Raw genomic sequence first — 15,218 nt, forward strand, 5'->3', positions numbered from 1 at the left:
AGAATCATTGGGCAAGAATTCTGACTGTTCACACCTACGACAACGAATGGCGCCCCGTCACAGTTAGAGGGAGCATGTGCTGGGGGCTCGTCGTCGCTGATGAAGTGCACGAGTACCGCAGCCTTGATAGCGGCCAAGCAAAGTCGCTCCTAGGAATAATCAGTCGGCAATCGAAGAAGCCTTGGGTCTTGTCTCTGAGTAGCACACCAGTACTTGATTCTATCAGCAACCTCGCCTTCCCCTTCGCACTCATGATGGGGTTACCAAGTCTGCAACAAGCTGAAAATTTCAGGCGCGATCTCAAGAGACTCGACACGCAGCTCACGTCTGGCAGCGAGGGAAACGCAGAGATTACCCGGACCCTGCGAGGGTTTATCTTCCGGAGCAGCGCCTCATCCTTCCTTGGCAATCCTCTGATGGAGAAACCCGAGGGCAAGTACCGCAACGTACCATGCCCAATCGACCAACAGTACCACCCCAACCTGAGAGCCATGACGTTGAGGGCAAAGAGCGAGGCCATCCGCAGGGCCGAGGAGCGCACGCGCTCCAACCGAAACGTAAGCGAGGAGACGATCGCGAACTCATTCTTCAGCCAACCCTCAACCCGCGACTTAGCCCTCGCGCTGCAGTTTCCCGCCTATCCGGCTGCAATGAACGCGGCAAGCGAGCAGGGATACGCTATTCAAACGACGGTCGAAAGTTTCAAAGACAAGCTGGCCAAGGTGAAAACAGCAGAACCCCGACGGTACGGCTGCTCTTTGCCGCCCCAGATGAAGTGGTGCCTCGATCGGATTCTCAAGCAGTGCAGCCGGCTTCGAGAACTCGATAAGGCAGCAATGGCGGTATACTCGGACACCGAGGCTTATCCAGTGTCAGACCAACGCTCGAGCGGTTTTTCGGGCCCAAAGAACATGCTTATATTGACCGAGCTGCCGTTTGGTGCGACTGCCCTGAAGTATTATGTTGAGGAGTGTATGGATCCGACTAAGTTTCAGTCAACCATGATCAATGCGGACATGAGCAAAGAGGAACGTCAAGCGGCAATAGATTGGCTTGGCAGGTATCGTGAGAGCGACGGCACCTTCAATACGTACACCAAGATCCTCGTATCTACTTATGAGCTGTGCTCCACTGGGCTCGATGGGTTGAAGGTTGCCAATTGGGAGGTCCAATATGCAGCAATACGGAATCACAACAAGCTCAAGCAAGCTGCGGCGCGAATCGATCGACTGGGTCAACAAATCACCCCTCATGTCTTGAGGTTTCAGAGTACTAATCACCCATTGGACGCACTCGTGGTTGGAGATTTGGACGAGAACAACAAGAAGTACGGCTCTAAAGGGTTTCTCAGCCAGATTACGAATTGGGAGTATTGAAATGATGGAAACGAGAGATTGTGTGTCTGATAAGTAGCTTGTGGATATATGCTCGAATGAAAATTTCTCACGGTGAGACCGTGATACTCGTTAGCAAATTGTGAGTGAGGAATCACCACGAGTGTCTGCAAACAAGCGTCGTCTTCACTTTGTCACCCTAGGCCTGTCTCCGCTGACAGTAGCGAAGGCGAGGTTCTGTTCCGTCCAAAGCAATCGATAACAGTTAGATAAACTCGATCTTTTGAGCCCGTAACTATATTCCCAGCGGAACCATACCGCAATGGACTGTGGTCGACGGGCCCGTCGACCTCTAAGCATCGATCACTTCGGCCCATCTTAGCGCAGTCCTCTTCTCTGCCCTTGCTACTCACAAATTACTGACGGCATCCCTTCATATAGAGAACACGGCCCATGTGTTCGCATCCCGTTGGTGTGGCTACGCTCTCGATCCGTTAAAGGGGGGTTGGTTGGATTCAGACATGACACAGGGTTGTGATGAACCCCCTACTCACGCAAACATCGCTTTCCAATGACCGTTCCATGTTGACCCGGTCATTAATCCTGTCAGTGAGGCAGGCAACACGGTGAGCGGCCTGGGAAGCTTTGTCATGTACAGTTTGAGACGCTGTTATTCGATGAACCCGGATTGATAGACCCGAATCGATGACCCTCTTCGAAGCACATGTTGTGGAGGTGAGAACTCCTTCGTCAAAGACGTCGATTTCGTTGGGAGCACGGTCATGTGGCACGAACAAGGGGCGAAGACGTTGGCCGTCCAAGGACGAAAGAGAGTTAAAATACATCCCCCAGGCGGAGTAAACTCTTCACAAAAGTTGGCATCAAAAAAAAGGTTCAATTTTCACATAATCCGTGTCAGGACTTGGTGTTGTGTCTTCTTTTCTGGGCCAAAGCCCAACTTGGAAAGGATCACCGGCATCTCAACCATTTCCGCTCATTTCAACTTGTCGAAGGACCTGGGTCCTCGAAGTGGCCAGCTGAAAGACAAACTCAGGGGTACGGGCCACTCAAAGGAATATTGGTCAGAAGTGTGTACGGGGTTTGGTATCAGCATGGCAGGCTTCGACTATAGCGGGTCTGCTGGCTTGCCGAGTGACTTGTTGAAGTGATCAGTGTCCGCATCAAATAGGGGTAAAGGGGAGTTTCATACGTAAATACCGCGAACCGGCCGTCCCAAGTTCCCAGCAAAATATTGTCAACACACCTACGGCGATCCAGAGTATTACAAGAACAAAGCCATGATTATGATTATGAATCCCAAAAAAGAAGCCCCAGGACGAGGGGCATATGATACCACGGGCGTCCCGAAGCCCCCGCCGCGTCCAAAGCCGCGATAAAAGATGACGAGGTTCGTTGTGTCCAAGACCTTATATTTTACTCCAGTCTAACCTCGCTCAGTATGATCCCACGTTCGGAAGCAAAAGACGCCTGGCGTGTCAGGCATGGATTCGGGCGTGAGAAGAGAAAGTTTCATTCGACATCTTGATCCCAGTTCTTACATGGCGAGGAAAGGCGCTGATCCATTCACACAGCCCCTTTTAATCTAGAATGGCGTAATTACTACTCCAATTTCTGTCTATGGTATTCACAATCTGGCTAATACTTCGGCTTGTGAGATGAATAGTAAATGTACAGTAATGGGTTTTGGAAAAGTCGCAGAGCAGTGTGGACCAAGCTTGTGAATCGAGATCGATGCTGCTTAGTGAGCATACCATCAGCAAATGCCATCAGTACAGCATGAGAGCTCAAAATCACGAGGGTAAACCACAAAGATTCGAAAACCCGGCTGTCATCACTTTAGTGCGTCGCGAGTGTTCGTTTCTGCTGCGGAGCCCTCTTCTGAAGAAGGACTGCCATCGCACATCGCGCAATATGCTCCTACAATCTGTCGGTTTCACGATTGCCATTCGGTCATTTTTTCGCGCATTCTTTGATTGCATTTAGTCTGTAGGCCGGACCGCCACGGCAAGTGACAAGTCAATGAACGCCCTGGCTGTGGAAACACAACGCGTCGTACTCAAAGTCGCGACCGACTTCTATGACCTCTGGGCACAGGGTCATTCCTGAAGTATCCCCATGATCTCACGCTGCAAACATGCCGCGTGTCAGGGGACGACTCCAATGGGTCGTCATCGCCGACTGGGAACGTCCACTTACCTCTGCATTTCGAAACATCGTGTCAGGAATGGCGTCCATCCGGCTGGCAGCATGATGACCGGTGCTGGCAATGGTCGTGCGAACGCAGCGTGACTGCATATGCGGCATCTCCGAGCTGCGTGCCATATTGAGCAGGTAGAGGCCATCGGCCAGTCCAAATTTCTCGTTCCAAATGGCTCCGTTCCATTGGTCATGGGCTTCTGAAGTCCTCAGTTGCAGCCATTGGGGTCGTTTGTTGGATACGGATTTGCGCGACCTCGCGAAGCATGCTTCACCAATCATCAAACCCTGCAGGCAGGCCTCATCGACGAGTCGTCAACAGCAGTCTTTCAACAAAGTTGGGAGGATCCGAAGGGGACCATTGCAATCTCGCCACAGCTCAATCCCGGCCTACCAGACCGCGGCCCGGGGCATCGATACGGACGTGCGGACAACGTAAAGGATCCAACATCGATACCATGTTTGCTCTGCCATCCACGACATGTCGTTGAAGACTCGGAGCTGGCTGGCCAATCGCGGGGCTCCCATGCAGGGTCCGCTCCCAGGGGCTCACCGGCCAATCCGCGCCTCGAGCGGGCCATCGCCAGGAACTTTGTGGGTGTGTGGAGACGACGACAAGGACACGTGGATAGCCCGCCTCCCGCCCAATCTGGACGCTTGGCTGGGTCCAGGGAGGTGTGCAGCGCAATCCAGCACTGCTTCGCCCAGCGCCCGGGGAAGATAGTACTGCGTGTCCACATCCTGCGAGATCCAGGCCCGTCTCCACACTGCAGAGTACAGGCGTGGTACCTGGACCGCCGCGAACACGACGACCAGACGGACAGGGGACGCGCCAGCGCGGAAAGGAAGTGACCAAAGTGCCTCGCACCCGCTCACATCGCGTGCCACCAGCTGCATATCGTGCTGCGTGCAAGCTAGACAACCAATGCAGGACGCTGCATGCCAAAACACGGATAGTGGTCTCGATCGCTAATTAGTGGGTCTGCCAACACCGGCTGGAAACGCGCTTAGGAGAATACCTGGCTTCGGATGGACACACCTCGAGTCGGGTACCGGTGGCAGCGCTTGCGAACAAGCGCCGTCTCACGCATGCGACCTCAGACGAGGGCGATGACGCGAAACAGCTCTGGCGTAGTCCTTCCTTGCAGGCAAACAGGGTCAAGCTGGAGCTCATTCGTGTTCGCAAGCTCACAATCCCGGGGTTCTGACTGGCTTCCTCGGCAGCAAACTCCATCAGAAGGATGGCCTGTCGCGAGTGCAAGCTGAGACTGCAGCATTCTGCAAACCGAACACGCGCGGTTCCTTTCGCCGACATCAACCAGGCACCGTCCAGTGAACCCATGAAACCGCCAACTCAACGATCGAGCCCACTACCTTCCCATTTCGTTTATTTCCGCCACAGCCCGAACCGGTATTACCTACATCGGCTTCCAGGCTGGCGATACTTTAGTCAATACCGGTTCAGGCCGGCGATTCTGTCGCCTTCTTCGGGACGGGTCCCGCCGTCTTGCGGTTCTAAAGTCTACGCCGTTGATCACGTCATGCTACGCCTTGAGCTCACGGCTTCCATCGGCCCCATTCCGATCAACTTCACAGCAGAAGATACCGTAATCCGGAACTTGGGAGAACGCTGTCAAAGACGAAGAGATTCCAAAGTACTGAAGACTTGTCCCTTGAAAGGAAATGTCCGGCCTATTCCCTGCTTCCTCCGCCTACTACCACGGTGCCGACACAGGGCACCGTGAGGCTCTCCATCTCAGGGAAAATCTCCCACAGTCCCTCCGCCATGAACTCGACTTCCTCTGCTTCCGCAACCCGCCCTTGCCCCGTGATGACATTCCCAAGCGCGAGCTTACGAAGCCGTGGACGTCCGAGTCCGAGGACGACCCGCGGCCCTCCAGCCTCCGTCGGCAAGCATGCGCTGAAACCCATCGCCAGCGTCTCCAGCGACGGCCGCCCGTAGCAAACCCTCCGCAGCAGCCCTTCTGACGTCTCGAGCACGTCGTCTCCCACGTCCAGCTGAAGATGTTGCAGGCAGTCCATGTTTTGTATGAGAGACATGACCGACCGGGTATCCCATTGTTCCCCCCCCTCCCCCATCAGCGGCGGTGCCGTTTGCGTTCGAGATCTTGAGCGTCTTCAGATGGACGAGATCTCTCAAGCTTTGCGCCAGTATCCGGGCACACGTGTGGCGAGACCAACTGACGTCCATGTGAAGACATGTAAGACTGGACATGCGCCCGACTTCTTCGATCGCAACACCTGAAGGGCGATTTGTACGTGAGAGCCGATTTTGATTTTGTACGTATGGAACTAATAGCGATCTCTGGACAGCATGCATGTGAATGTGATTTTAATTGAACCAAGAGGATGTACGACAGATTTGCTACGAAGGTTGACCTGACAAGAACCGGCCAAAGTTTTGGGTCCGATTGAATTACCTGCATCGATGCTACGACACGAGATATCCTGCCACGTCGCAGATGCAATACACACCAGCGCGGTAGTTGACACTGACAGGCGTTCGTAAGCAAGGAATGCATTCAAGTCCAGTCGAGATTGGCGCGACGTTCAAGCCTCCTGAGCCATAATCGTCGGGCTTGGCCCAGGTTTAGGGTTGTCTCGTCGGACTCGCCGTGTGGCTTGTGGTATCCAATAGAAAAAATTCGTCCGCCCTTAGAGTCATTGAGAACGAAGCGAAAAGCCGAACCTCCTGATGATTCCATGCTGCAGCCGATGCTGCACATGGCTTTGCAAAAGTCGTCCCAGACGAAGGTCTGCTGGGGGCCGTTCCGGCGGTCGTTCCGCAGCGACAACCAAAAGTCTGATTCTGGAAGCTTGACACACGGCAAGCGACACGGAGACGAGCTGCATGATGGCCGTTGGGTCGACCGCTCGACCGGTCGATCGGGGTTTTGGGTCTGGTCTTCTCCCCGTCGCTGACGCGTTCGTCTGAGTTGAGTCTTGGTGGCTGCCGGCGGGGGCGCCTTGCTGAAGACTGAGACCATGGGTTCCGTCGCAGCTTCCGGTGCAGACTGTTCAGGCCTAAAGGGCATGTCTCGTTCTATCTCGCGGAATACACCTTCAAGAGCGTCGTTGTTACGCGATGCCTTTCCCATCTGCTGATCCAGTCTTCGCCAAAAGCCCTGGGGTCCTCCCGCAAAATTGTACTCGCCGGCTTTCTCCATCGCTTTAACCGCCTTCTCGAGCATCTCCTTCCAGGGCCGCAGTCTGCCAGTCTGCTCCACGTAAAAGGAGTTGGACATTTGAAAGTATTCCACCCAGTCGGAGATCGATGGATGATGGCTCTCGATCTCTTCGAGGCAGACAGCCAAGACGTGCAGGTCGCTGAGGATCTGTGAGACGGCCACAGGGAAGGACCTGCCTCCTACGACTTCTCGATCGATGGTTCTCATCACCGCCGAGAACCCCATACGACGGAGAATCGGATCGTTCTCCCTGATCAGCTCCAACAGCTGGTGGCCAACTTTGGTGAGTGAGCCCGCTGGCGGTGGCATGATCCATCGAAAATGGGCCAACCTCTCCTCGAACGCGGCAGAAAGAGCGCAGTCAAGACATGCTGCAATCTTCATGGTATCTTCATCTGCCTCGGTCAATAGAGGACTACCAATCTGTTTGATGGCAGCTCCTATTCGCTGGTTCAAGTTGCCGAAGATGTCGACGCGGCTGAAGAGGGTTGTCAGAAGCTCCTTTGAGCCGCTGCCTTGAGCCATTCTCTTTATGCGGCCATGCCAAGAGGCTGGGTCTTGACGAAGCTGCCACAGATCGTCCCTTGCTTCGTCGAGTGATGTTCTAATCATCTCTCGCAAACCGTCCAGGTTGATATTCATGTCGCTTTTGTGTTTTGGAAAGGAAGTACGCGCGATGGGTGGGCTTCCTTCCACACCAAGATCGTTATCTTGGATGACCGTCCCCGCCTCGTCTTTTGTCGCGTCGGGGATTGTGTCTGCAAAGCTGCCCAGGAACCGGTACATCTCTGTTTGTCCTTGCAGCTGCCAGAACAGCGAGTTAGGACTAACTAGCTTCGAGCTGATTTGCAGCGGTGTGTCGTGCTCTGCGACCTGGGATACAGCATCGCCGTAAAACCGAAGTTCCCCCGCTGCGTCGGAGGATCTGTCGTCAAATTCCAAGTACGATACACCTTTCACCACGATGGGAGCTTTACGCCCTGCCCAGACGCTGAGCAGATGGTGACGGCCACCTGAGCGACGGAAACGTTGCGGTGGCCATCGGCACCGCGTCTCGAGCAACGATGGCAGATTGTCACTCTCCGAGAGATCAACACGATTGAGCGCCGGATGATTACCAATGTCAGCCCCCTCCAGGTAAGCGTAAATATCAGCGTTTGGGGTCTGGGGAAGCCCATACTGCCGCAAGATTCTCATCCTGGCATCTGTCCCTAACTCGGACCAGCTCTCCCGAAAAGCGGGGAGGTACTTCTGCTTCCTTCTGAGCATGTCGAAGTCCTGCAGAACTTTCTCCTGTCGAGAAGAAATCGCCTGCCGGAACTGTTCCCTGTCCATGAGGATCTTGTTGGTTGAGGTGATGCTGAGGCCGAAGGTGCGGTCGATTTCGGACAATCTTGTTTGCCAGTTTGGGCCGAAGGCGCGAGCATATGAACGTTGAAATGGATGCTCCTCGATTTTAGTGTAGGCATCGTCTAGCCCCAAACCGGCCACGTCAATCTTGAGCAGCTTGCATGCCCTGGCTGTCTCTTCGAGTTCTCCGTGTACATGGCCCTGGGCACCCTTGATCCACTGCTCCAGGTTTGTCCAATCGATTTTCTTGCCTGTCGCTTTCTCCAACTCTCGGAAGTGCTCCATGGAGGGCAGACTTTCGAAACGTGCCGAGCGATTCAGGTGCGAAAATGCGTCTACGACTTCGTTAGGGTCCCCAATGTGCCTGAAGGCGGTTCGGAATTCGCGTGCGGTATCCCATAAGAGACCAAACTGCTTCATTTGCTTCTCGACCCAGCTGGCATAAGGATCCATGGTGGCGGCCGCTCTTTCCACGCTATGGGAAGTAGCCGTTGTTGGTCGAGAGTGACGAAAGAGATGTTCGTGTGTAAGCGATATAGTATAGAGCACATGTAGCTTCCTCTTTATGCACAAGCCTTCCATATTCAGGAGAGCCAGAACCTGCTGTTACGTCTGTCTCAAACATGTATCGCTGGCTGTGGTTGCCTGTCTGCAAACAAGATGTTTGGAGTCAATGCAGCTCATTACAGTGCGGGTGATATCTCACCCCTGGGGTATACTTGATTATGTCCATCCTTGGCTGCGGGCAGGGGACGGCCTCAATTGAAAATCCATCCATAGGCTGTACACAGTGCTAGCCCATCAGGTACGAGCCCTGTGTGGGGCAAGTTAAGAGAATCGAAGTGTGTTTCCAAGAGGAAGAGATTTATGCTTATGACTGTATGTAAGCGATACATATGCATCACCAGTGTCATGAGAACAAAAGAAGACGAGACAAGGGGGGAAGTAGCCTACCTTTATAAGGAGGGTGACACTACCTGCAGCTAGCAATTGCAGCCGTCGGAGCGGGGCCCTCCCAATGCAATAACAGAGCTAACTGACTAGCAGGCAGTTGCAGCACAGACGAAGTCACGTCATTGTTAAGGATAGATGGATGCAGTGGACATGAACCAAACCCATAGTTCGTCCTTTCTTAGGGGTTGGGTTGTTGATTTTGGTTCTGGCATGTCTTCGACGGTGCGATCCACCACCACCACCCCTGGCACACCCTTCCACCCCAGCCCGCCAACCCAGAGTCCCTTAGTAGGGAGAGCCCAGCCAGCCAAGCACAGGCCACTGGAGGAGGCATCGTGGCAGAAGCCAGAAAAGGAATAAAGCAACGCATGGTGCCCAGGACATGCCTTGCAACAGAAAATGTGTGATAAATTAAGCGGAGGGACTTTGCTGCGTAGTCACCTTTTACATAATTTGAACCCCAATGTTAACTATTCCGCAGCCTCCTCCGAAGCACAGTGCATCCTAATAGCGATCTATCAGGCTTGCCCCTAGCAGCGCACAGCGCACAGCAGACACCAAAAAGCCTGGCGGACCAGAAGCATTATGGGCTTTTATCAAAGAGCCCCAAAACCCCACTTCGCATCCCAATCAGAACAATATTCTACAAGGGTGTGGTTCGCAACAGATAATACAAAGCTCTACACGTAATCAATGCATGATAATGCTTCACGTGGACGAGGTTCATTCAATCATTCAATCATTCAATCATTCAATCATTCAATCATTCAATCATTCAATCATTCAATCATTCAATCATTCAATCATTCAATCATTCAATCATTCAATCATTCAATCATTCAATCATTCAATCATTCAATCATTCAATCATTCAATCATTCAATCATTCAATCATTCAATCATAGGCTATCGCGCTGCATTCGCCAGCTGCTAGTGGTTTACCCATTTGACCAGATCATATTATGTGTAGAACCTGGGGCATAATACTACTATTGAAGAAAATTCGATGGGTTCCAACACATGCCACATCTGATCAACATTGGGAGCTATCCTCCCTCCTCAGCACCCTCAAGACTGCAGGCGCAACTGTCGATATCGATTATATCACAAGAGACAGAATATATTCACTGGTTCCGTCCGTTGCGACCCAGAACGTAGGTTATATCCGTTGAGTCTTCGAGCGAGGAGTTCAGCTGCTGTCTAACGGAATGTGCGCACCATGGCTGGACAACGCGCGACATACTATAGCCTGATTGGACGTGGACCGATTCCAATTCTGCCAGCCTGTCACAGCCTGGAACCCAAGCTGGTGCGCTCTTTTCAAAAGCATGCTGATGAGATGAATTGTTTCGAGTGTAAAAAGCACGGGACCTCGCAGGCCTGCTTCAGAGACTTGATGTGTTGAAGTGATTGTATCCTAGCTCCCAACCATCATGTTTGATCATCTCCCCAAATCGAGGAATGCTGAATATCTCGGGCTCAGCCTCTGGCGCGAGACCGCATAAGAGTTAAGACCCCTTCCATCCGCCAGCCCAGGAGCTTGGTGTTTAGGGATTCCAGTCGTATAGGCGAGCCCGCGCGTGGGCTGGGGCCTTGCCATCGGAGCAAGAGAGGTTCTTTCATTCGGAGCAAGTCTGTGGGAACGGTGGAACCGGTAAACTCTTCGTTAGTCACGGCACGGTCTGGAACGTGTGACGTTTAGGGTAGAAGGTACTGTACTGCGTCGACTTCGCTGTTGTGCATGGACGTCGTTATGGTTCTGAATAGTTGTTCGCCATTACCGACTCTTGTGTCGGTTTCCACGACGTTGCGCCACATTTCCATGCGATGGTATACCGGGAGAGACGTCTGCTCTACCATGGCCACGGCTAGTCACGCACGAACGCGCTCAGGAACCGGTCTCGGAACACCGTCTCGCTCCATATTCGCAGCGCACGAAGGAGAGCGAGGATCTGGGAGCCACCCATGATGGTGCGCGTGCCTTCGAATCGATGTGCGTGTAGGAGCTCCTGCGCGGAATCACGTCAGCGTGTCGTCTGGGTGTCAAGAAAGGTAACGCAAGGCGGGGTGGGGGTTTCCGGGAGGTTGACGTACAACGCGATCAGGCTTGTTCACAGCAAACAAAAGCTGCCAGGTGGAACCGGAGATATAAAGCAGCGGTAGACTGATACCAATGGTCTGCGTTCCGAGCAGCTGCTGGAGGTGGATGAATTGGGCTGACCCCCAAACCGGAGTTGAGCCTTGGCCTCATCTTCGGAGCCGCCGGGCTTCTCAATCTCGATGCTCACGGTGATTGGGCTGGTACAGAGACACGCAAACTCTGTGTGGTTGACGGACTGCGGGAGGGACTGAGCTCTTTTCTTCTTCCTGCGTGACGACGCCGTGTTGTTGGTGCTCGTGCTAGACTCGGATGCGGCAGATGACGAGGGACCATCATCTAGCCGTTACCCAGGCGAGGCAGAGTAATCAGTGGAGACATGTTGCGGGCAACACTATGGACGTCGGGATCGCAGATACAAATACAGTAGTCGACCTGGCGTGGCGCGGGATACACGCCTCGGCAGGCCACCGCCGCCGGGACCGCCCCGAACGTGAGCCCGTTCTGGCTTGCACACTAGGTGCGACGCGCCGCGGCCTCCCACAGAGTTCCAAGTGCACAGTGCCCAACGGCGGCAGGCAACTGCGCACCGTGGGTCACCAACGTGTCCAACGACATGCGGTTGGAGTGGTCACGGATAGGGAAAGTGCGATGAAGAATCGCAGTGATGCAGGCGTTGTATCGGCCAATGGCTTGTTGGGTTGGTGATTACATAATGACTAGCAAACCTTAACCCCTCCCCCCGCGGTGCCTCAGGCATAGCGAAATTCTGGACTATTGTACGGCCACCTGCTCTCCCACTCAAGGGACCAAGGAAACCTCGCATGTCCACCCACGATCCGTCGGCCAGCATAAGATTTGGGCTCTCAGGGCACCCGCCACACACGCACACACACGAACCTAGTCTGTCTTCCCGTCTATTTCCGGTTCGATCACCTTGCTGACTTTGCGCTTTCCTTCGCAGTCTCAGACGGACGACGGATCTTCGTTCTGCCACAGCTCAGAATCTGCATTCGACTGACAGCCAAGAGCGCACAATGCCACCACGTGTGCCAGGAAGACCACATCAACGGCTGATGCTACAAGGGGAACTCGATGGCTTGTGCGGCGGACGAGGCTAGTTGCCTGATGACGTCGATATTGATCACATCTCCCACGATGCTCTTGTCACCATTCGCAAGTTGGTTCGGTGGGCTTTGAACGAGGGGAGGTCGCCTACCAGCCTGTGGGCATTGGACGGAGAGCTACGAGGTGTACGATACACCACCAGAGCTTTGAGCGATATCTGGAGACGACTCCCCTCACACGGAGATCACGACACACAGGATGGGGTGGCTGGAGGTCAACCTGAAGACGTACCCGCTCCAGTAAGCCCCAATGGCCCCCACTTGTGTTCCCAAGACCTGACTTCTGGAATAGACTGGGCCCGAGAATGCTTCCCAGCTGAACCGCCAGCTAGCAGCATCTCCGTCAGACATCAATGCCACCCTATCGCAGCCCACCCCAGTTAGGGTGCTGCCCATCGGTCATTTCGCCGGTTACGGGGTCTTTAGCTCGGAGAACGGCAGGGGTCAGACAGGCCAGACACCAACTTTCAACAATCTTGACAATAGGATCAGACCTGATACCTATCTCGAAACCGACAAACATCAGCCTTCTCCCGCATCTGCGGCCGGCTCAACGATTGTCGTGCAAGCAGAGTTGCCAGAGCGCATGTCCCGATCGCAAAGATCGTCGGCTGTACCTGCCACAAGTCCTGCTCCAGAGTTCGCCCTCGGGGCTAATGAGTCGTCTGATACTGTCGAGCGTCATGTTGCTGGCGACTTCTCTCCGTCTGCTCATGCGGGCGCTGGTCCTTTGGCCAGCATGGCCAGCATGGAAAAGCGATCGGGATCCCCACTGCCTGTGATTCCCAAGCGTTCACGGCTAGCTACGCCACCGCAGACATCGCATGGCGGGTTCGACTTGGAACGCCTTGCACTTGACCAGCATGTCAAAGAGGGGATGATTTACCAGGTCATTAAAGCGGCAGCCGCCCTGTGCCCGCTCTCTGTGCGAGTCCTTCATCCACTGCTGCTTAACGGACAAGAACCACCGCAGGACCTTGATCACGACCTAGCAGCAAACGCCGGTACTATTACGCTGGCTCCCACAAACCTCAATAATCACACCCACTGGATACTTGCCGTCATATCCGAGAACGTGGTCACTATCTTCGACTCGAAACCAGCCTTTACGGATAAAGGCGCCATCAGGAGGAGGCTGCGGCACCTGTCGCCACATTTCCGCCGTGATGCTGATGTTACCTTTCACCAGTGCGCAGAGCAGACGAACGACGCTGACAGCGGTGTTGCGGTGATGGTCAACGCCCTTCACATCATCAGTGGTCAACAGATCCCCGCCATGACCGACTACGGAATTTGGCGACCTATTCTCGCTGCCCTGGCCAGTGGAGCGCATCATGATTCATTTCTGTCTGACATCAAGCTGCAGGCGCCGCTCGTTTCGACGCAGAGCATCGTGATACCACCCGCCCTGCCGCCGATCATAACCCTGGCTGACTACCATCTCTGGCACAAGCAGCAAGCGACATACATGGAAGACGTCGCCCGGGTCATGAGAACTCAGCATAACAAGGTGTGGTCAGACGGACTGCAGGTCGCAGCTGGACTGAAAGGTATGCGGGATCTGCTGCAGTTTCTGTCCCGTGCTGGAACCCAGCGATGGCGCCCCCTGCTTGCTGTCTCTCCGCCGTCTGACGGCGACCTGGACGAAGTAGATGAGGTGGGGAAAGAGGTGCTCCATTGTCGAACCGCACTGGAAGAACTAGAAAGCTGCCGAATCAGCGACACGTCGGTGACGCAGAAGCTACGTGCCCGACTTATGAATTTATCAGGTCTTGAAAGCCGCAGGGACAGGATTCGGGAGAGTGTTGCCTCACTCACAGCGGTGGTGATGGGGGACCTAGCAAAGATCAAGGAACGTTTGGAGGAGCTCAGGGCCTGGGGTGAGGAGATTGCCCCCACTTTGGCTGCTCAGTGACCAAGGTTTCCCTGGTGTTTTGAGCGCTATATATGAATGGCATGTCCAAACGGCTCGAATTCTTTAGGTGGATGCAGAAATGATCTCAACCCGACATGAAACAATTTTCATTCGGAGAGAAGAAGTGCTGCGCGGAGATGGTGTCAGCTTGGCAGACTGGGATGTTGAGGGGGGCAAGCGATGATTTGAGGGGGGCACTCGATGAGAAGTATGAATGTAAGCAAATCGAGAAACAATGGAAGGTGTCCATTCAATCGCAACAACGTTTGCTGCTGCCGAACCAATCGTTAATGGAATGGATTCATCGCATCCCGTGTTGATTATTGGGCTGAACAGTACTGTGACGCTTGGGTGCAAGATGTTACGGGCTGCCAGTCGGCACTTTGCGACGAGGCAGTGAGGGAAGTCGAACAAGTGACCGCATTCGTAACATCCACCAGCCACGCTCGCAACCGTTTGAGCAGGAACCCGTTATGGTCGGCCAAGGATACCGACAAGTCGAGCAGACGGGCTAAACAGGAGGTAAGGCAGCAGTCGAGATAATCCGATTGACCTTACAATTAGCAGAGGAAACCAACGACGGTATCATTCGCGCATATTTTCGTCTACGACGCATGTTGGCTCTTCAGATCGCGGCGAATGTTGACCGGCTCTGACGCCCAGGGTTCACACTGTGAGACGGAAGTGAGCCGGTCCCCGGTCGTCGCTTGGCCGTGGCAGCATTGGTGGGGTGGTGTTCAAGGGTACTGTCAGCCAGAGTTTAGCACTACTGTATGTAACAGTTGTCTACGCCGTATGTTAGCTCGCTTGATGTCGTAAATTATGGGGCAATGGGGAGGTCACCAATCTACATTCAGGGGGTGCGGTGTACATATAGCCCGAGGCCTATTTAGAGATTGATATGAGGTTGTATTTCAGTCGCGCGTGCAGCACGCCGGGGCCATGGGTTTGGGCAGGCGGGCCCATGATAGTGGTCCTGCTTAACGCCTGGGTAGCATCGCGGGCCAAACCCAG

The 15,218-nt window shown here is 54.0% G+C and overlaps 6 protein-coding genes across 6 annotated transcripts; 2 read left to right on the top strand and 4 right to left on the bottom strand.

Annotated features, from left to right (window-relative positions):
* Nucleotides 1-74: 74 nt before the first annotated feature.
* Nucleotides 75-1,376, top strand: CGGC5_v016045 (uncharacterized protein; the record flags this gene model as incomplete). The annotated part of the gene is made up of 1 exon (XM_066153425.1): nt 75-1,376. The coding sequence occupies one exon, from the start codon at nt 75-77 to the stop codon at nt 1,374-1,376; it is 1,302 nt and encodes a 433-aa protein (XP_066007132.1).
* Nucleotides 1,377-5,243: 3,867 nt separating this feature from the next.
* CGGC5_v016046 (uncharacterized protein) lies at nt 5,244-5,594 on the bottom strand (the record flags this gene model as incomplete). Its single annotated transcript, XM_066153426.1, has 1 exon — nt 5,244-5,594. The coding sequence occupies one exon, from the start codon at nt 5,592-5,594 to the stop codon at nt 5,244-5,246; it is 351 nt and encodes a 116-aa protein (XP_066007133.1).
* A 500-nt stretch (nt 5,595-6,094) lies between these two features.
* Nucleotides 6,095-8,563, bottom strand: CGGC5_v016047 (uncharacterized protein; the record flags this gene model as incomplete). Its single annotated transcript, XM_066153427.1, has 1 exon — nt 6,095-8,563. The coding sequence occupies one exon, from the start codon at nt 8,561-8,563 to the stop codon at nt 6,095-6,097; it is 2,469 nt and encodes an 822-aa protein (XP_066007134.1).
* A 22-nt stretch (nt 8,564-8,585) lies between these two features.
* Nucleotides 8,586-8,843, bottom strand: CGGC5_v016048 (uncharacterized protein; the record flags this gene model as incomplete). The annotated part of the gene is made up of 2 exons (XM_066153428.1): nt 8,586-8,759; nt 8,817-8,843. 2 exons carry the CDS (start codon nt 8,841-8,843, stop codon nt 8,586-8,588), a joined length of 201 nt encoding a protein of 66 aa, XP_066007129.1.
* A 1,840-nt stretch (nt 8,844-10,683) lies between these two features.
* Nucleotides 10,684-11,315, bottom strand: CGGC5_v016049 (uncharacterized protein; the record flags this gene model as incomplete). The annotated part of the gene is made up of 5 exons (XM_066153429.1): nt 10,684-10,698; nt 10,784-10,932; nt 11,001-11,073; nt 11,159-11,242; nt 11,286-11,315. The coding sequence occupies 5 exons, from the start codon at nt 11,313-11,315 to the stop codon at nt 10,684-10,686; spliced, it is 351 nt and encodes a 116-aa protein (XP_066007130.1).
* Nucleotides 11,316-11,986: 671 nt separating this feature from the next.
* Nucleotides 11,987-14,204, top strand: CGGC5_v016050 (uncharacterized protein; the record flags this gene model as incomplete). Its single annotated transcript, XM_066153430.1, has 5 exons — nt 11,987-12,065; nt 12,127-12,209; nt 12,284-12,529; nt 12,582-13,839; nt 14,110-14,204. 5 exons carry the CDS (start codon nt 11,987-11,989, stop codon nt 14,202-14,204), a joined length of 1,761 nt encoding a protein of 586 aa, XP_066007250.1.
* Between the last annotated feature and the right edge of the window lie 1,014 nt (nt 14,205-15,218).

The sequence above is a fragment of the Colletotrichum fructicola genome (assembly GCF_000319635.2).
Source record: "Colletotrichum fructicola Nara gc5 chromosome Unknown KSG_Nara_v1_contig10, whole genome shotgun sequence".
Taxonomy (NCBI): Eukaryota; Fungi; Ascomycota; class Sordariomycetes; order Glomerellales; family Glomerellaceae; genus Colletotrichum; species Colletotrichum fructicola.